The 21,507-nt window shown below is 47.7% G+C and overlaps 1 protein-coding gene across 4 annotated transcripts in view; it reads left to right on the forward strand.

Annotated features, from left to right (window-relative positions):
* TNIK (TRAF2 and NCK interacting kinase) overlaps positions 1-21,507 on the forward strand; it is a 139,508-nt gene that overhangs the window by 111,100 nt on the left and 6,901 nt on the right. For all 4 annotated transcript variants that reach the window (XM_084292414.1, XM_084292417.1, XM_084292416.1 and 1 more), the window contains 10 exons: positions 2,735-2,898; positions 4,215-4,312; positions 9,323-9,507; positions 12,629-12,755; positions 15,187-15,351; positions 18,408-18,522; positions 19,085-19,255; positions 19,555-19,698; positions 20,277-20,411; positions 20,973-21,073. In XM_084292414.1, coding sequence (XP_084148540.1) covers positions 2,735-2,898; positions 4,215-4,312; positions 9,323-9,507; positions 12,629-12,755; positions 15,187-15,351; positions 18,408-18,522; positions 19,085-19,255; positions 19,555-19,698; positions 20,277-20,411; positions 20,973-21,073 — 1,405 coding nt within the window. The remainder of the gene's footprint in view (positions 1-2,734; positions 2,899-4,214; positions 4,313-9,322; positions 9,508-12,628; positions 12,756-15,186; positions 15,352-18,407; positions 18,523-19,084; positions 19,256-19,554; positions 19,699-20,276; positions 20,412-20,972; positions 21,074-21,507) is intronic.

Below are 21,507 nucleotides of genomic sequence, written 5' to 3' on the forward strand. Positions count from 1 at the left end.
TAGTATTTTATATCAGCACCAGAGGCTGTGAGTGCGTGGAGTCCCAGAGATATTCCCTTTGAACTGGCCTTAAGATGTTCCTAGGCATTGTGGGGTTTGTAGCTGGATGCTGTGTCTGCTGCTGTGGGGTCAAACAGGAATTTGGCCATTCTCTTTAGTGAAAGCAGGTTTGGGCTCTCCAGAAATTGCCTTTTGCTTATAAAGAGACTCATGCAGTTGTAAGCCAGTGGGGAAATCTCAGTGGTACATACCGCAAATTTCCTACAACTCAGCTTTTCCAGGTAATGACCAGGGAGTGTGCAAGGGGACAGGCACTGATACAGCTTGGTGAGAGCCAGTTCTTCCATAGGTGTAGATCAAGGATTAAATCCCTTTTGGCCTCCTGGGACCAATTCTCTTTCCCATTTCTCATGCTACTGATGTTAAAATGTGACAGGAAATGAGAGGGAAGTAATAACACCGTAGCTTCTTCCCCTCTTCCTCTTACCCTCACCAGGTTTAGCTCAGGTATGTTTTTATGTGCGAGTGCATTCCCTGGGGTCACACTCACATTTCTGAGGAGGGCTGCAGCATTGCAGCAGCAGTCTGACCTCTTCCCTGTGCGTTAGGGAAGCCCATGGCAGAGCTACCCCTGACATGTTGAAAATGAGCAGGGACGTTAAGAGGCTCAGCTCAGAATGGGATTGAAAAAACATGGCTTAGTCATGCAAGAGCTTGCCTCTGATTTGCAAAGTGGCGTAGGCAAATCTCTATAAACATCAAACAGGAGAATCTCAGGATAAACGTGTTGCATGTAGCCTTGCGTGGTGGAGCTCTTTGATTTCTTCTTCCCGTCTTGTCCTGTTAGGGTGAGGTCAAGAAGCAGACACGGGGATGGCTGTTGCCATATGCTGTGCACTGCAACCAGTTCTCAGCATATGTCTTTCTTTCCAGCTCAAAACCCACATTATGCATCAGCAAACTTGGGTACAGCAGGCAGCAACTTAAAGTAGCTGGCAGGGCTAACAGAAGGAGAAAGCATCTTTTTTGTTGTTCTTTTCTTAAATTACAGGAAAAAAACATTCATGTCACGGATTTTTGCTCATCTTTATTGCTCATGGCTGAAGCGTTTTGAAGTCTTGAAAATGTTGTTCTTTTAATTAGCTGCAGCCTGAAGGACAATTTAAAATGTGGCGTGACATTGGCCTGCACAGTCCTAGTGTGTAATGGTATTGAGAGTAAAAGGGGCAGTGCGAGACTGCGGGATTCAAGCTGAAGGTCACCTAATGTTTCCCTCAATCTCCCAGTCCTGGTCAGTACAGGTAAATACATCAGTTGCCAAAGTTTTAAAATACATTTTTTCATGAGTCAATTTAGCTAAGGACGTGCCAGCTGTACAGCATGAGCTGGAAGCCTTCAGTTTGATGAAAATTGAAAATGATTAGGAGGCTGCCCTCTCCATTAAACTAAGTAGTCGGTGAAATAATTTCACATTTCATTTCCCTCACACTAATGTACCATTTCTCCAATTTTCCTTTTTAAATACCTCTCCTATTTGCTCTTAATTCCACCCATGCACAAATGTAAATGTATTAAAAATATTCTTTCTTTTATGTCACCCTATTGGAACAACTGGGGGGTTATTTCCAGGCACAGAAAGCTGCTGCCTTGCCCTAATCATTTTAATACCTGCCTGTGTCAATGGAAGATAACACGAGGTAGTGATTCTATATGATATTAATGCCAGACAGTGTCCAAACAATTTTGCCAACAACCCAGTGATGGCAACGGGGCGATGCACAAATTTGCACCATTCTGGGCAAATTTCAAACCATTCTCTGAACAGGTCTGAGTGATGGATGCACTGTGCACACAGCACACACCTTGTCCTTAGCGTTCAGCGCCTCTGATTGCAAAGCCATTATGCTCTGTGGCAGCAAGGGTGATCTTTCTGTACACGTGGTCCTAATTAGGCTTGATGGAGAACATTTTCTATACATCCTTATCAGGACTTTGAATTATAAGATCACTTAACAGAAATACCATATAAAAACAAGTTGCATAACTCTGCATGAGCATGTCTTCTGATGTCATCTCGGTGCCAAATAAGAATTAGCTTCCTAAGGGCATCTGATACCCTGCGAGATATTAGTCACTCTTTGTGTATCAAGGACGCTTTTTATTCTAGTCTTCTGTATGTTCACAGGGGGGAAAGAAATCAAGGAGCAAAATGCCTGAAGTGGGTAACTTATGCAAGCTTGAAGTGAAGCCATGAAAATTGGCAAGTGCGAATAAGTGGCAAAAGTAACCTGCAGCCTTGCTGCAAATTTGAGATATGTTCCTTACAAAAATATTTCTCTGGCTAGCAGCAATTTGCAGCTTCCTGATGTTATAATGAGTATCGGTGCTTAATTCAGATAGCTCCAGCATTGTATGTCTGCAGGCCGAAAGGGAGTCCTGAGCAAAGAATCTTTTCATTTTTGCCAAATCTGGCAAAAGAAGAGAATAAAGTTGCTCTCGCCATTTTTTCTTCATGGCTGTTGTCCAGCTCCATGAAGATGTTGGGTGCCTAATTCTGCAGAGCCTCTCAGCTCCCCTGGATTTCAGTAAGGCTTGCAGGATCAGTGGCATCTGAGGGGACTTGAGCCCTGCCTTCCCCAGCAGCAGAGGCGTCTTCTTACTGTGAAGCTGTCAGTTTGGGGAGGCCCTGAAGCCCTTGTGGCCTCAGCTGATGGTTCTCTTTGTGCCCCTGCAGCAACCCGGACCTGAGGAGGACGGAGCCCATCATCGAGAGCCCGCTGCAGAGGACCAGCAGCGGCAGCTCCTCCAGCTCCAGCACCCCCAGCTCCCAGCCCAGCTCCCAGGGCGGCTCCCAGCCAGGCTCCCAGGCTGGCTCCAGCGAGCGCAACAGAGTCAGAGGTGAGGTGGCTTTTGCTGTAACACGTCCCTTTATAAAGCAGAGGATTCATCACTTCTGATGTACTTCTGTGACCGACTTGCCCCCTGGAAAACAGAGATGCCAGCACTGCCTTCTGCCTGGAGCCTGCTGAAGGCACTGCTGCATGTGCCTGGCAGCACACTCAGCTCCTGTGCTCTGCTGAAATACTGCAGTGCCAAGTCATTTGTACAAAAGGAGACAGGGGTTATGCTGCAGGATAAAAACCAAGAATACCAGCTTTCTGTCTTCACTGCCCCAAGCTGACATCTGTGCCAGTTTCTTGGGGTTGTGCTTCCACCTTGGGTGGGTGTATCTTTCTGGTTTTGTTGGGTTTTTCTTTTTGTTTTTAATCTTCATTTTTTGTGCAAAGCACGCGATGAGAGCAGAGGAATGAATTAGCCTGTAAGCAGCTTTCTCTAAAATGCTTTCAGACAGGAACCAGGTTTACACTGAGTGTATATTCCTAGCCGGGTTGTTTCCTATCATCACAGAGCCATTCTTCAAGATTTTCTGTTCCCTGGTTTAATCGCAGCTGGAGTTGCTAAGGCCCTGACAGCCCGTTTATCTGCATTTTTGTCACAGCTCGAGAATATAAATCCACAGAACTGAAACACATTAAAACAAATGTGGCATCCATGCTTTGAATTTTTTATGACTTGACTGTAAGATGACATGTCTGTTGTTGAAATAATCACTTCTTTAGGTAGTCAGGAAAAGTAATTTATCACCAATTGTCTTTTTCTGTTTGTTTTTGTTTTTACTAATGAGGAATCCTGTGACAAATAATGTCCTAGCGATGTCAGGTGCTGCAGAGTTTATAATTTATAACACGCCCTGTTTTTTGCAGAGTGAATTTGTTTTCTTTGTAGAAAGAAGAAAGGCAGGAACGCTGGGAGCAGGCTGGGCTGGGCTGTAGCTTCTCTTGCTGTATGGAGGGAGACTTGTTGCAGTGACAGCCAGACAGAGAGCAGCAGGAGGATTTTTCAAGACAACCAAAGCAAAGCGTAGCAAAACTTTATTAGGTAGACAGAAAGTGCCAATTTACAAGGCATTTAGGCTCAAGATGTCCTTTTCTAGGTTTGTAGGGTCTTCCTGCTTGTAATGGGCATTGCTTGTGCGGGCAGGAGGGTGATGAAGCTCCCTCTGCCCACCCATCACAAGGGGCTGGGAGTGGTGCTGGTAGCAGGCACTTCCCAAGCCAACAGGCTCTTGGCAGAGATGGCTGTGGACAGTGCACACTCTCTGCATCCTTGACAGAGTTTTAATCACCCCCTCTCTCTGTTTCCCTTTTGCCTAGGGAATGTCAAACCCGAAGGGTCACCCGTGCTCTCCCACGAGCCCCCTAAGATCAAGCAAGAAGACAACAGAGACGTGACGCGGCCAAGCCGACCTGCTGTGAGTCTTAAATTATTTCCTGCAGGAATGTTGCCAGCCGGGTTGGCCGGGTGTCCAGCCGGTGCAGTAGCACAGCCGTGGGGACCCCAAAAAAGAGGCTAGTACCACTGCTCCTCCAGCTGAGAGACTCAGAAGTGGCGGTATGACAAGAGCCTGAGGGGGGTTTGAATGCTTAAGAGAGTGCATGAGTTTGATCAGGAGCCCAGCTCTAGGGGAAAGCACTTAAGCCTGTGATTTCAAATGGAGCAGGTGCTTAAGTGTTTTGCTAGACTGGGCCCGGTGTCTGCCCGTGGCACATTGTTGTGTTCCGTACTGCATGGTGCCCCTGCAGCGGCCCGCAGGGATGCTCCTGGTCGGGAAGGCTGGGTGACCAGCCCTGAGAGCCTTCACAGCTTGCACAGCAGCTGGGTGGTGGTGTCTGTACACTCCTGTGTTACTACTGTTAGCAAAGGCCCAACAAAATCTCATCCATCCAAAGTGTTTCTTTCTGATTTAACGTTGTTGATACTTGTACTTTAAAACTGCAGAGTCGACCTAGTAACGGAATGAATTTCCACTGCTTCTCTTTTTTAATCTGTATTAATGTTTTGTTGATGTTGTTTTCTCTTTACACTCCACAGCGTTGAGCTAACAATTCTAATTTTATTTCTAACCTGCTTGCCCTTCCTCTGGCTTTTTCCTGTCCTGATCTGTTTCCTCTGATGCTGATTAATCTTCCCTTACCCACAGAGCTATAAGAAAGCTATAGATGAGGTTAGTGATATCTTTTCTCAGCGGGTCATGCCAATGTGAGGTTGACTAGCTAGTGCTTAATATCAAACTGGGTTTTCGTGGTGCTGCCATTCAAGAAGGTGATAATGCAATCCTGGGGCAGATTGGAGATTGTGTTTCGGCACCGGGAGCCTGCCTGCGGGGAGGGAAATGGAGCTGGCGGTACCTTTGGCTTGCCCACGGGCTGCGTGAAACCCACTGACAGACCACACGTGGGGGCCATGGCAAGACATGCATTAATGTTCACACGCAGAGCAACTCCTGCGACTGTTGCTCTGCATTTTTAAAGAGAAAGACCAAGAGCAGAGCTTTCTTGGGTCAGCGGAGGTGATCCGGGCAGACTGAACTGCACATCAGATTCTGTTCCCACCTACAGCCCGCAGGAGCCCATTGATTTCGGTGGGCAGATCGAGCTATATTTGAAACGCAATTTAGGCCTAATTCAAATAAAGGCATTTGGCAAGTAGAGGGAAACAGAGCAGTGAATGCAGTGATTAATTCCTTGTTACAAGGCAGGCCATCAGCTGCATCGAGGGCCAGCAGAGCTGCCTTGCCTTGGTTTATACCGGCTGGGAATCTGGTCCTGCAGCATAGGTGGTATCCAGCCACTGCAGGTGAATGCGTTTACCAAAACCAGGATAGGCAAGGACATACATGATTACCCAGGCTGCACACAGCAACACACTTCACCACCCCAAATCACTGCCTTGCTTGCTGGGACCAGCTCCTGCCAGGTTCACTCAGCTCACTCCTCCACCACGTTCAGTGAGGCTGAACGCAGAGCAAGCTGGCACTGCCTGCACAGGGCATTCGCCAGCCCCTGGGAAGTGTTTGGGGCATTTTCTTCATTTTTCCTGTGTTGAGGTTCTCTTCATTATGTTTAAAAATACTGGTAGAAGGTGGAGCGGTGCCCTTGAGAGCACTGGTAGCAGCAGCCTGCTCTTTAAAAAAAGTAAATAGAAGAAAGGAAAGGGGGAAGACAGCATGCTGGTTAGTTAACTTGTGCTTTTGGATACAACACGACCGATGCTTCGTGTTTAATGAGGTGCTTTGTTAAGAAAAAAGCACATAAATCAGTGCCTGAAGAGAGGCAACGTGCATGCTTAAATTCAAGCTAAATGAGCTATGTGATTTTGGAAACCAATCTAACTTGATTCCAGCAAATATTAAATCTAAAGACATCTTGGCAATTACACATAATTAAAGAGCGCTGATACTTTTAACTTCCGCATTATGCCACCTTCAGTAATAACATTCCAGACACGTGTGGAGCTACGTAGTGCTTTCTAGCTGTCAGATGGTTTTTGGTCCAAGAGCAACACAGTTGAGCCGTTTAATCCTAGGAAGTGCTCATTATCTGCGAACATGATAGCATCAAAGCATTCACCGTCCTGCGGCAAAGCCTCAGCTCGGAGCCGTGAGTTGCCTGATGATATTGGCTGGGAGTATTGTTGCTATTATAACTTCCAAATGAGTTATTAAAAACTAATTGAGCTGATTTTTAACATATTTGGCTATCTCTTAGCGATGACCAAGGAGGGTTGATGGGGTATGGCCGTTCATCAGCCTGGTGGCAGGATTTCAGCACGCCCGTGTTTTTCAGCCCCGCAGAAGCGGCAGGCTCGGTGTGAGGCACTGCAGGTGTCGCAGTGCTGCCAAATTGGAGCCTTTCTCTCTCAGCAATCTCACTCCGTTCAGGTCTGCACTGGGCAGAGGCATCTGGAGGACATCCCTGAATCCACGCTCTGCCATGCCCAGGCTTTATGAGCAGCCTGAGGTGGTTTGCAGACGTTTTTGGTGTGCCACCAACCCTTGCATGGGCAGGGAGGGCTGCCTCCATGCACATCGTGCCTTCAAACGTGTTAGCAATGGAAGGTGCAAAAAAGAGAGTTTTCATGGTCCTTCCCTGTGAGTAGGAGGGATTTTGTGCTAGTCCTGTAGTGCCGCAGGCATTTATGAGGCTCTTACGCAGTCTTCCCTTAAAGTCCTTTTTACACTGGTGAAGGCTTTAATCCAAATCAAAGGAAAGCGCTCGATACACGAGAGCATATTTTGTACTCTAAGCGGAGAGCATTGTTGAGCTGTTGAAATTTTCACTGATTCTTACCTAAGAAAAGAAACAATCATATCCTGGAAACTGCTACAGCCTTAATTAAAGTAATTAGTTGTCCTACCTGCAGATTTGACTGTATTTCAATCCCAACACGTTGGCATAATAATAAACTCTGTAAGTACCACATTCTCTCTTTAATCATGATAAAGAGCCTTTCCTTAGAGTTACAAAGAGCGTTTGGATTTGGAGAGGGATATGGAATACCCTTCATGGGTATCTGCTCTGAAGCATAGATTATTCCTAATTTTTTTTTATTAGCTTGTTTTCACATGCTTGTATTTGTGGCCATGATTGCAAAGCTTTCTGACGTCCACAGGAGTCTCTCCTCTTCATCAGTAGACTTGGAAGCACACCTTAAGAATATTAATTATAAAATTATAAAATGAAAACAGCCAAAACCTACTCTGGGTTCCCAGGGCATCGTGGCCACGGGTGCCTGGAGTAGGGCAGGGCAGAGCTGGGAGCAGAAGGAGCGGCGCTCCGGCACAGTGCCGGCAGCGAGGACTCAACTGTGGTGCTGTGTCGTTGATGTGACAGATCTGTTCTGAGCACTCCTCACCTCCGCAGACCCAACTCGGTGCGGCTCGAGGGCAAATTTAAATGTCAATAAAGCATTTTGTTTGATTGGTGTGAAACTGGGGATAAATGATTACTCCACTTGAAGCACCAAGCGCTTCATTTTCGAGTCTAATCCGAATGACACAACGAGCTTGTTATGTCCTCAAGTTAGCCAATAACCGAAGTACAAATTGCTTGCAAAATACTACCTATTTATGGTTAAAAATATGCTAGGTTTCCATCTCAGCAGTAGCATTTTTCCATCATTTTCTTCACGTGTCGACGGGATAGATTTTAAGAACTGACTGTAATTAATGTTGCCGTAATCGCCCCGCTGGAACGGTAAACTGGAAATGTGTGGCGTGCAGTAAAGAGAGAGTGTGGCCATGAGACGGTTGTGGAATCTAGCGTTTTTCAATGAGTTTCTTTCTCCCTAATCCTTTATCTCTGACCGAATGCACTGATGGCTACCTCGGTCACTAATATAGGGAGAAATGGTAAGACTGACAATTGCGATGCTTTGTTCGTCATGTGCATGTTTTGTGCAACAGAGTACTCTAACCCATTCTAATTAGAGCTCTCATGCTTTTTTGCCCTACTGCTTCCCCCTGCATTGCTATAAAAGCATGTAAGATAACAAAAAGTCTATTTTCTACACGGTGCCTGCAATGTTCCTTGTTTTTAAATAGCAGTGTCTATTTTCTATGACTGTCGGGTCTAAGGCCTCATCAAAGTCATGGTAAACTGAAAAATTCTTGCTAGGTTTTGGGACTGCTCCCATCTTTTTCTCGTTTCAAGGCTTTTTCCCCCTAGCTTGTAGGCTGTCACATTTCACATAAAGTGCTTAATGGTTCCCGCTGAGGGATTTTTTTTTTTCTTTCTTTTAACGATTTCATTTTTATTTTATTTTTTCGATCGCGTGGCTGACTCAGAGCAATGACTCAGAAGTCTCGCTGAGCAGGGCGCTGCAGTGAGCCAGGCACCTCTCCGGGGTGCTCCTCACCGCCTCTCGGCAGCCACCTGACAGCGGAGACTCCTCACTAAAGCAGCTCTTGACTTGGGGATTGCACCACTCCATGGGAGATGCTGTCATTGCTTCCTTCCCAAATGCATTTATTACAGAATAAATACAATTCTGGGCTCTCTTTGAGAAGTTTGAAAGAGGAGAAAACCCTGCAGGAGAAATTCTCCAAGCCAATCTTTGAAATGACGTTGTTTTCCAGTTTACTATGATGGTGACTGAACTTCACCTTTTCCAACAAATATAATTTTGTCGTGTATATACATATAAGTGTGTGTATATATATGCACATACGCATTCCAAACAGAAAAAGAACAGGTTGGCTATTGATTTTTCAGTGAGCATAAATCAGTTTTGTTTTGTTTAATAAATGCTACATGCTACAAACATTGTCTTACATTTGTCTCATGTTTGTAATGACTCTGTAAAGCTATTTCTCGTTGCTCGTGCTGTTAGCATTGGCTTTTGAAGAGATGTATGTGACGTTCTCCTCACTTTAGATATAAGAGCCATCGATTTCTTGTTTTGTTGCCCCCATCCCCTTTAGGATCTGACGGCCTTAGCCAAAGAGTTGAGGGAGCTGCGCATTGAAGAAACCAATCGCCCTCTGAAGAAGGTGACAGACTACTCTTCCTCCAGCGAGGAGTCGGAAAGCAGTGAAGAAGAGGAGGAGGACGGGGAAAACGAGACGCATGATGGGACCGTGCCTGTCAGTGACATCCCGAGGCTTATGTAAGAAGCTCTTTCTTTCAGGGAAAAAAACAAGAAACTGTTTTGTTTGTTTATCTGGAGGAGCAGTAGCTGTGGTGTGGGGCATGTCCAAAGCATGTCGTTGTTCAGGGGCTGGCACAAGCTATGGTGTCATGGTTGAAAGGGATAATTTGCTCAGATGTGTCTTTTTCCTGATCAGAATTAAAAATGTTTAATGAGGAAAGCTGAATTATGTAACTGCGCATTCAGTGAACTTGTATTCCAAGTTAACGGACCTGTTCCTGCTGCCAAGTGAGGTGGGTTTGTAGCCAGAGTGGATGTACCTGACTTCATTCACACCTTGGGTCCTGCCCGCAGACCTGTGGGCTGGTTTGTTGAAGCTCTGTCTGCTCTTTAGCTTGGGCTTGCCCCGAATCAAGCCATAATGAAGTGCAGTGTTTGGTAACCTGACCCATGCCAACTGTTAGAGCCAGGTTTAGCACATAATAATGGGGAATTTTTGTCATTGCTTTCTGTCTTTGTCTCAAACACTGTGCAGGCTAAAATGGTGAAACTAAGAAGTCAGCAGACCACAATAGTGCATTTGTCTCCCCGTTATAGGACATCAGACACTTGGGCTTTTGAATATCTCAGTAGATGAGGAAGGAGGGAAGCACAGCATCAACATACACAGCACATACCTATCTTCATGCAGGGTGACCTCAGTGAGGCACCTCCACCAGTATTTTGCTGAACCAGCTCACTGGGGGCATTTCTCGTGGCTCTGTGTGGTAGCAGGGTTTGACTCCCCTGAACTTCTGAATTCACAGAGGAGTTGTGGGAAGGCTTTAGGAGATTTTTAGCATGTTAATGTCTTAATTTCCATTCTTTGTGCAAAATGAGGTGGATGATTAGTCAGTGGGGATGTACCTGACTTCATCCATGACTTGGCTGGGTTAGGAGCAGCAGGGAGACGTTTGGGGTCCATTTCATGCAGAACGCTGAGCTCCAGGGTTGGAGCTTCCTCCCAGCAGACGAAGGAAATCAGAGCTCTTGAGATTTGTCAGGGAAAGTCAACAGGGAGAGAGATGGTCGTGAATATGCAGCAGTGGGATGGGCAGTCACACAGGTATGAAGGGGGCCTACGGCTACTCACAGAAGAGGAGTTTAATCAGAAGTGGGACAGTTTATTCCTTTTGTCTCTGCAGACACGTTTTCTATATTTGAAGACTGTGATGGCTCCCTTAAGATCTCTCTTCTCTGGGCTGGACAAGCCAGATTTTGCTCATGTCATGGGATTTCTTGCAGGGTCACTTGCAAACTGCATGCCAGTAGGATTTGGGGCTGCAGTAACCGTTCATTCACTCATTTTATTGCCTCAGAATCTACATAACCTCTTTTCCCTCAGTTTTCTTTCTAAAACAGGAATAAATTTATTTTCCCATTCTTTGGTGGTATTTAGGTGCTAATGATAGGATGGAGGTGCAAGCTCATTGCATGAAAAGTGCTGCAGAAGCATGGTGTGCTGTTATTTGATACCTGGTTTGATACGGTGCAGGCAACGATGTGCTACAGAGTGAATTCACAGTGATGGAGAACAGCCAGTGTGTATCACTCTTAAATGCAAAGAAACAGGTGTGTCAGCAGCAGCTTCAGAACTGCTGTCAACATTTTCTGGCACCCAGGCAGGACGGGGTAATCCAGGCGTGCTTTGTCATTTGTTTTTGGTTTCATTTGGGTTATGGTTAAGCAGCTCGCCTGTTCGTACTGCAACATAGCAAAGTCATGGTGGGAGCTCCCCACCTGCAACACGCACTCAGAAGCAATCCTAAAATTTGATATGTTTGAGAATAAAATCCAGTCTCTCTCCTGACATACGAGCACAGAAATAAAGTCAGCACCTCCCAGCACTCCAGTATCTCTGGGAACTGGGTCCCGGGGAGGAGATTGGCAATGTTTCCATACAGAAGGTGTGCATTAAACAGGCAGTTAAACTCTCAAGTGGACTGATAGCAAGCCCACGCTGTGAATTGCTTCTCCAGACAATTTGCTGTGATGTTACTGTAAAAATCAGCCTCTGGTGGTTGCTATAGGAAGACAGGGTTGCTGTCTCATAAGGCATAGCAGAGCTGGTCAGAAAGAGTCCTTGCCTGTGAGAACATCTGCCCTGAGTTTAGCTTGGCCAGATGTGGGTAGGCTGGAGGAGGAGGCGGTTCAGGAGCATCACTCAGAATCAGCCACGGATGGGGAATGCTTCACTGGTGGCTGGCAGGACATGCCCCAGGCAAAAACCCCTTTGGTAAGGACAAAGCCAAAGCCTGATTGCTTCCCAGTATTAGCTTGAGTGACAGAGGCACCCTCATTAATGCTGGCACATCACCAGCTGTAAAGTGGGGTTTTAGGAGAACCACAACCAGGTCTGCCTGTCACTGGAAGAATTATTCTTGTTTCCCGAAATCTTCTCTGAAAATGACAGTGTACATTCCTTGCCAGAGCGGGCACAGCCTCGGGATGATGATCTCTTTCTCTGAGTGTGCCTTTTTAACACAAAGAGCCTGTAATTATTTTCTACCTCTCTGTCTCTCAGTACTTCAAGGCTAAGTCATGGGTTATGGCTACATTTTCACCTGCATAACGGTGGAAAGCTACAGACCAGAACTTGTGTGCCTGCCCGCACCTCCTCCAAGCTCCATCCACTTCACTGTCGCGTTGTGCCCCCACAGCTCTGCCCCAGCAATGCATGGTGGGGTGGGACCCCTACCCCTGGGTAGTGCCCCTGTGTGCTGGGCAGAGCTGGGATGTGGAATTTAGACCCTGTAACCTGAAAAGCCAAAGCAAGCCCTCGTTAAGCTTCTGATCTGGTCTTCAAAACAGATGGCAAAAACCCACCCTGTGTTTGTGAGAGTTCTCTGGTGGGTTGGGTACTCCGGGCACTGCCTGTGTTTCAGGGGTCTAGTTGGTAGTACTGGGGATAATCCATTAAACAGAGCCTGATGCAGTGTTTCTGGCCACATAAATAATTTCCCCTTACATTTAAGCAGATATATTTTCTAGTTTTCCTTCCCATGATACCCTGTCTGTAAATAATACCGTATTGGAGGATTTTTCATCTAGTTCAGCTGAGGAAATGCCTGTCACTAACGCTTTTCCATTCTGTCCTCAGACCAACAGGAATTCCTGGAAGCAATGAGCCGTACAACCTGGGAATGGTGACAACCCACGGTCTAGAAACTTCCCATGCAGATACGTTTAGCAATATTTCAAGGGAAGGGACTTTAATGGTGAGGGAGGTAAGTTGTAAAACAAATATTTCCATGGAGCATCTTCAGGAGGTTTTCCCCATGTAAGCACAACAACTAACAGTGCTGTGTATCCGGAACACAAAATGACTGAGTAAATTGTGCTCATTAGTGCTCTCGTAATGCAATTTACACTCTGAGCAAATGTGACAAGTGCAAATGTTTCTCAGAACTACAAACAGCAGTGAATAGTAACGCTGGGGCATGGTGGGGTGGATGTTCAGATAAACGACTCTGCTGTAATCCCAAAATAGCTCCGAGCAACAGAAGTTGTCTTCAATTTAGAGCATTTATTTGGAGCCTGGCCCAAAGCTTCCCCAGTGCTTCCCAACCTTTACCATCATACAAATGTCAGAGGCGTTGAGCAGATGTGGTGCTTTTTGAGGCTTTTACCTGAAGCCTGTGGTTACAGGCAGCTGGTTCTGTTTGGGGAGGCAAGGTACGGCTGCTGTTGACCCCTGGACATTGCAGACTCTGCTGCTGCTGCTTTTCCAGTTAAAAGTCTTGATCCAGCGCATTTGCCAAATTCTCAGAGACCAAGTCTCCCTCAGGCTTTCCCAACCTGCACAGCTCCCAGGTGCCCAGAGAGCACAGAGCTAACAAAGGGGCATGGCTTGGGCATTGCTGATCGATGGTACTGAAGAAAAGAGGCAGGGGAAAGCATGTTCAGTTGGCTGTGGAAATTCTCCCCCAGTGTTTCTTTTTTTTTTTTTTTTTTTTTCCTGTAACATGCTGGTGATGCTGTTGGAAATGTAGCAGGTGTCCTGGAAAGGGCAGGAGGCTCTGCAAGGTAGTAAAACGGGGGAGTCATCCTCCTGCTGGCATGAAGAGGAGCTGGATGGGAGAGGATAAGAAGGGAGGGGAGTTTGGAATGGGCAATGGTAAAGGAGCAACCTTTAGATCAGCTGCAAAGGCTTACTTGGCTTTTTTATTTCTTAATTCTATTTGTATAAAATACACACAAAGGAAAAAAAAATCAGTGTAACTTTGCAAGAATGAAGAGTTAGCAAAGAAGTCACATGGTTTGCTGCCTTCCTCCATGACTTCTGGAGCTGTTGGGGAATGCACAGCTCACCCGTTCCCTCACTGTCCTTTACCTGTTTGGAGCAGAGACCCCTGAAACTTGCTCAGCCCTGAGCACTTCCTTGTAGCAGGAATAATGAGGAGGCTGAGTGGGAATACAAGGCACTGCTCTAACAGGCAGGCATTTCTGAAATGAGCTTGGGTTGCGTTGCAGCTATGAGATACGTGCCACACCAGCGAAGCAGTCCGATAAAACAGTGCTGCAGAAGGATTTAAAAGTCACAGGAAAGAAAAGCAGCAGGGAAATCTCTTTTGGCAGGAGGGAGTGTGATAGGAAACCAAGCTGCAGCCGTGTGTGGGATGTTTGCTCTTTGTCCCTGACCGCAGCCGTAGCAGCCAGAGGAAGGACTCACTGACCTCCGTGGGCTCTGCCGGGCTGCCCTGGCAGGGTGACAAGGTGTTTGAAGGTTGTGGTAAGGGATGATGGAAAGAGAGATGTTGTCAGAGCTGATCGGTGAGCTGCCAAGCCTGTATCAGAGGGATTTTTCCACTAATCCCTGCAGATGGACAAGCCTCTAACAGTTTCATTAGTGCGCTGCAGGTACCTGGACTCATCAAATGGCAAATGCCTCGAAAGAGTGGGCAGGGATGGGAGAAGTTTCCTATCACCTGTCTTGCACGAGGTGGGGATGAAGAGAAAGGGATATTGCATTAGAGTAGGCGAGTGCTTGCTTGGCGTAGGCAGCTGCACTCAGCGCTCACCCGAAAACACCCCTGGAGGGAGCTTTTCTCTGCAGCCAGGGACCTGCTGCTGGTGCTGCGGGGAGCTTTGCGCTCAGAGCAAGATGTGAAGAGCTCTGCTGCTGCAGGCCAGGGTAACGCTGCCGCTGTTCACTGCTGTTTTGGGTTACAGAAACATGCAAGGAGGACTGTGTTGGCATTTGCAGTCAGGCTCCTGGCCGGTGTGGCTGTGAAAGCCGTCAAGGCTGATGCTGATCACGGGGGCAGATTCTGCTGTCACCGTGGCTGGTGGCAGCGTGGGGGCAGAGCTGGCCATGGGGCTTGCACCATGGTGGCACGGGTGGAATCTGCCCGCCATTCCTTTCCTCGAAATGACACCGATCAGGCTTCTCCTTTTGCTGTAACGTGGCTAATTACTCTGTATCGACTTTGTGATTAATCCTGTCTTTATTTCTCCTGGGGCGGGGGTTGGTTTGCTGCTTGCCAGGTTGCATGGGGATGGAACCAGCAGCGAGGGTCCTCATCCTGTGCTTGCTCAGGGAACTGGGGGACTGCAAAAAAAAACTTGGTTTTGTTGTTTTTTTCTTTTTCTTTTCTCTTCTTCTTCTCTTTTTTTTCTCCCCTTCTCTTTTCTTTCTCATGCCTTGTGTCTCTGCAGACCTCTGGTGAAAAAAAGCGTTCTGGCCACGCAGCCAGCAATGGCTTTGCAGGCCACATCAATCTCCCTGATCTGGTGCAGCAAAGCCACTCGCCTGCGGGCACACCGACCGAGGCCCTGGGGCGAGTCTCCACGCATGCGCAAGACATGGACTCGGTGCCTGAAGTAGGTGGTGGGGGCTCCTCCTTCTCCTCTGCGCTGCTTTAAACAAGTATTAACACCTCTGTCCCAGCGAGGGCCCTTCCTGCTTCCTTCCCTGGCTTTCTTTGCTCTCCTCTCTCTTTGTTTCCAGTCCGTGTGGGTGAGTGTAGTGGACATCAAGGGGAACCCGATGGGTTATTGGGAGACGGGTCTGTGCCTGGTGGTGGGGTTGTAAATTAGGCCTTAGCTCAAGCCCACCAGCTGGAGTTTTGCTGTGATGATGGCTTGAATGCTGCAAGCTGGTGTGGAAGTCCTCATCTTCTGGTACATGGAAATGAAGCAAAATAGGAGAGCCAGTGATGCCGTTAACTTCACCTGGGCCCAGTTGCTGCTTAGGCAATATTTGAGGCTTAACGTGACCCAAAAGGTTAACACAAAACAAAGCCAAAAAAAATCCATATAGTTCTTCAGACTAGAAAAATTTGGCACACCTTGAGTTTTTACCATGACTGTTTTCTGTCACAGCATTTTTCCCCCATAGCTTTTTTAGATGGACGTAATTGAGCATTAAGGTGGTACAAGGTCTAAACAGTCCTAAAAATCACAAGACGTTTCACATAAGACAAGGGAATTGGTGTGCCTTGCTTACCAGAACCAGTTCTGGGAAACTGGCACAGATTTCTTTGTTTTCCCATGGAAAATCAATCCAGTTAGTGCTGAATAAGCTATTTTGTTTGTTTTTTTTCTTTTTGTCTTGTTGGATATACGATCACCTTATCCTCTTTCACAGAGATGAAGTGCTCACTTGACGGTTTACTTTTACTAGCAGCATAAAACAGGAATGGCTTGGGATTGTGTTGATGAAACGTGAGAACAGACGGTGCCTGCCTTGACCTCCAGGTTTTACCCATTTCCTCGTTGCCTTCAGAAGCAGCGCTGGGACAGCTGGGCCTGACGTGACATCTTCCAGAGTCACCCGGGAACTGCTCAAACACCAGCAGTTTGCAAGGCCTGGGTTTAAATAGACTCATTTATGGAATACCAACCGAGATCTTTTCCATTTCTGAAACTGCGTTTTTAGGGCTGACGGAGCAAGGAGTGGGTGGAAGTGGAAGGGTTTGGATGGGGTTCTTCAGGTGACTCACGGCGCTGCGAGCGAAACTCGCAGCCTGGCAGGCAGCAGCGTAAGCACCTTGCTGGGAAGTTATCCTTTGTCCTGCTTGTATAAGGTGTTCCCATTTCTGGTGGGATATCCTCACAGGTATCTCTCTGCCGGAGAGGCTGTGATGTGTCAGGACTCAGGAGGGTGGAAGGGACCGAGCAGTATCGCACCCTGCAGCTTGGTGCTGTTTCTCTCAGCCAAGATGGGTTTGGAGTCAGCTGAACAGAACCTGGAGGAAGATGAGGGCTTAATATTTAAATAACAGGCTTGCAAGTTCTTAAAATGCCAGCTTCTTGGGAGAAGAGCAGCTGAGTCTGAGCAACGAAGAAAAAAATGCTTGGGGCATTGGAATGAGGGATTTCTTCGTAATTCATTTGTTGGAAAGCGCCTAGCTCTCAGCTGGAAGGCATCCCTGCAAACACTGGAGTTGCTCCCTCTCCTGAATTGTTGGTGCTTTGTGGAAAAGATACCCAGCGCAGGGAAAAATGTGTATTTGCTGGGTGTGAAAGAAGCACAGAGCTGTGAGTGTATCTTGTGTGCACAGCCAAATATTTTGGCCATGCAGTATACGTAAATATGGTATCTGTTCCTGCAGCCGTCTCTGCCTCGGGCTGCTAACTCCTCGCATGGGTCTCCGTTAGCATTTACTTTTTGGAAATCGTCCTGTTTCCATGGCAACGCAGGGGCTGTTGCCAGGCCATGGGATGCGGATCGGGAGGGAAGCAGGAGGCGCAGCGCCGCGGGGGCAGGCGCAGTGTGGGGATGCTGGCTCACCCCAAATGTTCTCGGTGCCGCTGGGGAAGGACCAGGAGAGGCCGTTTGGGGTCATTTTGTCTGTGTGCTCCTTGCGAAGCTTCAGCAAGGAGTCGGGGGGTTTCTCTCTTCCTTTTCTGGTGGCTTGGAAGCTGAGCAAGGTGTGTTTCAGGGAAGGAAAATGTCCCGAGGAATCCAAGTGTGAAAGTGCTGCTGCAGTAAGGTCTGATTTTTGCTGCTGTCAGAGCTCTGAATGTAGGTCCTTCCTACATCCCTTAAAACAAGGGATACCCTGAGCAAACACTGTCATAAAACGAAGCTGCTCTGCAAAAGGAGGAGTTCGTGGCACTTTGACTCCCAAGGGAAGGATTTCATTTTGCTTGGGAGGTCTTGGCCTTGTTTTCTGCCTTAACAAAGCGATGGCAAAAGCAAAGCCAGCAGTGTGGTGTTGGAGTTTGTTCCTTTCCAGCTTCCCTTAGCAAACCACTGGCTCTGGCATCCCCTACGATACGTTCAGGGTCAGTTTTGCTGCCACAGAAGTGGCCTTTTCTGCAGTTGCACCTGAAGTGCTGTAGACAATTTGAAATCCTTTATTGGAATCGCAAACAACCCATGACAGACACACGCCTGACGTGTGATGGAGCCTGGAACAAGGGAGATGGAGCAATGTGGCTGTGCCACTTCCCACATCCATGATCCCTGCCCCATGCTGGAGGAACAGCACAGTGGGGTTTTCCCCAGAGCCATCCTACAAATCTCTTTTGGGGCGGTCACAATGACAGGAAAAACAACCCCTGACATCCCAGCAGGTGTGCCACGAGCATAGAAGTGTTTTACCTGCCTTCACTTCTGCCTCTGACACTGCGGCTTCCCCGCTAACCAGTCTCCGGCTGCGCTGTGCTTCCACCTGCGAGCTGAGCCCGCGGCACCGGGGCCGGGCACTGCTCCCCGTGCCCTGCACTTCTTGTTTGCTGCTGCTGCAGAGGCGTTCACAAATCCGGTGTCACGTTTTCACTGGTCGCTTCTGGGGGAGGAGGATCAAACGCTCAGAGAGCTCCCAAAGGGCGCTGCAGGGTCCGGCGTTGTGCGCTCACCAGGAAGTCACACACACGATGTCACTGGTATTTCTGTGCTCTGAGCTCTCTCTCTGCTGTTTGTTTTGCAGTATGGGATGGGAAGTAGCACCAAAGCCTCTTTTACCCCCTTTGTGGACACTAGAGTGTATCAGACCTCACCTACCGATGAAGATGAAGACGAGGATGAGGAGTCATCTGCTACTGGTAGGAGGCAATGTCGCCAGTTTGAGAGGGGAGGGCCTCATGGAAACCAGGTTGTGGGGCCTGAATAACCCCATGGAACCTCTCAGATTTCACTTACCCTTGTCCAAAGATCATTTGAGTTTGTACCCTTGTGTTCTCCAATTTCCATCCAACTCCTTCCCCCCCACCAGTGAAATCCCACCAGAAAGGTCAGAGAGAAGACAGGAAGCAGCAGAAATCCACACATCCCTTTCTGCCCAGGCACCTGGCAGAAATGTTTCTAGCAGAGTCAGGAGGTGGCAGCTGCTTCAGAAAGCTTGCACGTGTTCAGAATTCATTGAAAATGGATGGATGAGGGTGGGCAGGCAGAGGGTAGGGCTGGTCATCTCAGTGGGCAGGGCAGGAGGCCAGGGGACATCACCTCTTAGGGCTTTGGTGTTGGTTCCAACCTGTGAGGAACAACTGATGTTACCTCACGAAACTAATGGCTTGTAGCATAGTGATAACTTCCCATCAGAAGATAAAACAAGGGTTTTCTTCCTCTAATCAGTCACACCTCATCGTTTTGTTGCTTCCTTGTCAGCACTGTTCACCAGCGAGCTGCTCAGACAGGAGCAGGCCAAGCTGAACGAAGCCAGGAAGATCTCCGTGGTGAACGTGAACCCTACCAACATCCGCCCCCACAGCGACACCCCGGAGATAAGGAAGTACAAGAAGCGCTTCAACTCGGAGATACTCTGTGCTGCTTTGTGGGGTGAGCTCCTGGTCTCACTGTGCCCTCGGCAGAGCTTTTAGGGGACGTGGCTAGCAATGCGACACCATTTTATGGCAGAACCGAGCTCCTGCCTCTGGTTGTCCTGCTCTCCATCCTGGGCAAGGCTAATGCCAGCTCTGTCCCCAAGGCCCTTTGGTGTAAAAGTGATGCTTCTGGTCTGTGGGATCGCTGCCCTTAGTTGTGATTGTCATGGGGTGGTGGTGAAGAATGAGCTCGGGGTGCAATCCGCTGGTGGGCAGCAGCTTTGGTCCTTATGCCCATTGCTCTCCCCGTTTCAGGTGTAAATCTGCTGGTGGGCACAGAAAATGGCCTGATGCTGCTGGACCGAAGCGGGCAGGGGAAGGTGTACAACCTCATCAACAGACGGCGGTTCCAACAGATGGACGTGCTCGAGGGCCTGAACGTCCTTGTAACAATATCAGGTACCCCTCTCTCACCCCATCGATAACCTCGTCCATATTCCCCAGTCAATACTCACACATCAGCTGCATTCACTGCTCCCCAGCAGGGCTGCAGGCAGAGCTGGGTGAGCAGAGCGGTGTTCCCAGGTTTCTCTGTCCAAAATGAGAGCCTTCCATGCCGGAGCTGAAAGGCTTATTTTGTGTAGCCATATCTGAGGTGTAAGAGCTGCGTTCCTGGCCCTGCCATGCCTGGTTCTCTCTCCGTGAGCACCGATTTGTGCAAGCTGGAGTTTCCAGCCTGCAGTAAGCAGAGCCCAGCTCGTACCGCATCTGCCAGCGGAGTGGGAGACGAAGGCACAAGCAAAAATACAAAACCAACTATATTATTATTTCAACTTCCTTTTGAAAATAACTTAAATTTTATCTTAGTGAAATACATTAGTGAAAATAAACACTGAAATCTCAAGGTTTTCCGTGCAAGCGTGTTCTGCTTGCCCTGTGTGGCATACAGAGAGGAGGAGCCTGGGGCTCTCCATGGGGCTGGGTGGTGCTCTGTTACTTCTCACTGCCTCTTATGGCCAGGTTTCCTTTGCCAACAGGAAAGAAGAACAAGCTGCGAGTGTACTATCTGTCCTGGCTGAGAAACAGGATTTTACACAACGACCCCGAAGTGGAGAAGAAGCAGGGCTGGATCACGGTTGGGGACCTGGAAGGCTGCATCCACTACAAAGTTGGTGAGTGGCTGGGGCCACCCTGCTGGGCTGGCGCCAGTGGGAAAATGGCTGGAGGCATTTTCTGTGTCACTACAGCTGTGAAAATAGCATCTGGTTGGCTCTCGCACTGAGAAGGTGCATTGTGTCCGTAGCTCTGAGCCTGGAGAGGGTGATGCTAACTGGATGCAGAGGGCTGGTTGCCTGCCCCACAGCACTGGGCACTGGGAGTTCTTCTATCATAGCCTACGTGATAAAATGGCTTGTTGTTAAACATCTTCTGCTTTATCTGATTAGTCATGTACTGCATATGTTACAGGCAAAAGATACTTGGAGTCTTGGAGATGTTTATTCTATAGTCTTAGACTTGATCTGATGATTTCTCTTAAAATTACGGGCAGACCAGAGCCACAAATAATTTTGATATTATCTATATGTATTAGGTGGACATTTTACCACGTGGGAACCAACAGAGGGAGAGCCTTAGAAGCTGGTTTTAGAGATAAATTACTCAGCCACAAAGCAAAAGTGAATGTTTTAAACATTGCTGTGTATTTTTTGTTTTTGTTTTTTTTTTAATTTTAGTGAAATATGAAAGAATCAAGTTCTTGGTGATTGCCTTAAAGAATGCTGTAGAGATCTATGCTTGGGCTCCTAAACCATATCACAAGTTTATGGCATTTAAGGTACGTTTTTCTGGTCACCAAAATACGCTCTGTAGTTGCAAATACGCGAGGTTTCTGTACAATGCAGAACAGAAAAGTGTCTTGCTTATGTAGTCCCTCGGGGACCTGAGACTTGGGTTCAGTCTCTTGAGAGCCGATGAAGAGAAGCACCCGCAGCGATTCCTGACAGACTTGCTGCGAGGTGCCAGGCCTTTCAGGTCTCAAGGACGCAAACAAAAGCACTCCTCAGAAACGTTATCATCCTTGTACTTCCCCTGGCAGTGAGTTCTGAAACTCCTGGCTGAAGAGATGTGATACGCGCTGTTTATGGCTAACAATTAGGCATTAATTCTAGCTTTTCCTGGGAGGCTTCACAGGGGAAGTTTGCAGAAAGCTGGCCAAGTGTCCTTGAGTAAAATTAAGTTGGGGTTTTGGGTTGCTTTTCTTTTGTGTTC

The sequence above is a fragment of the Netta rufina genome (genome assembly GCF_964035555.1).
Source record: "Netta rufina genome assembly, chromosome: 9".
Taxonomy (NCBI): Eukaryota; Metazoa; Chordata; class Aves; order Anseriformes; family Anatidae; genus Netta; species Netta rufina.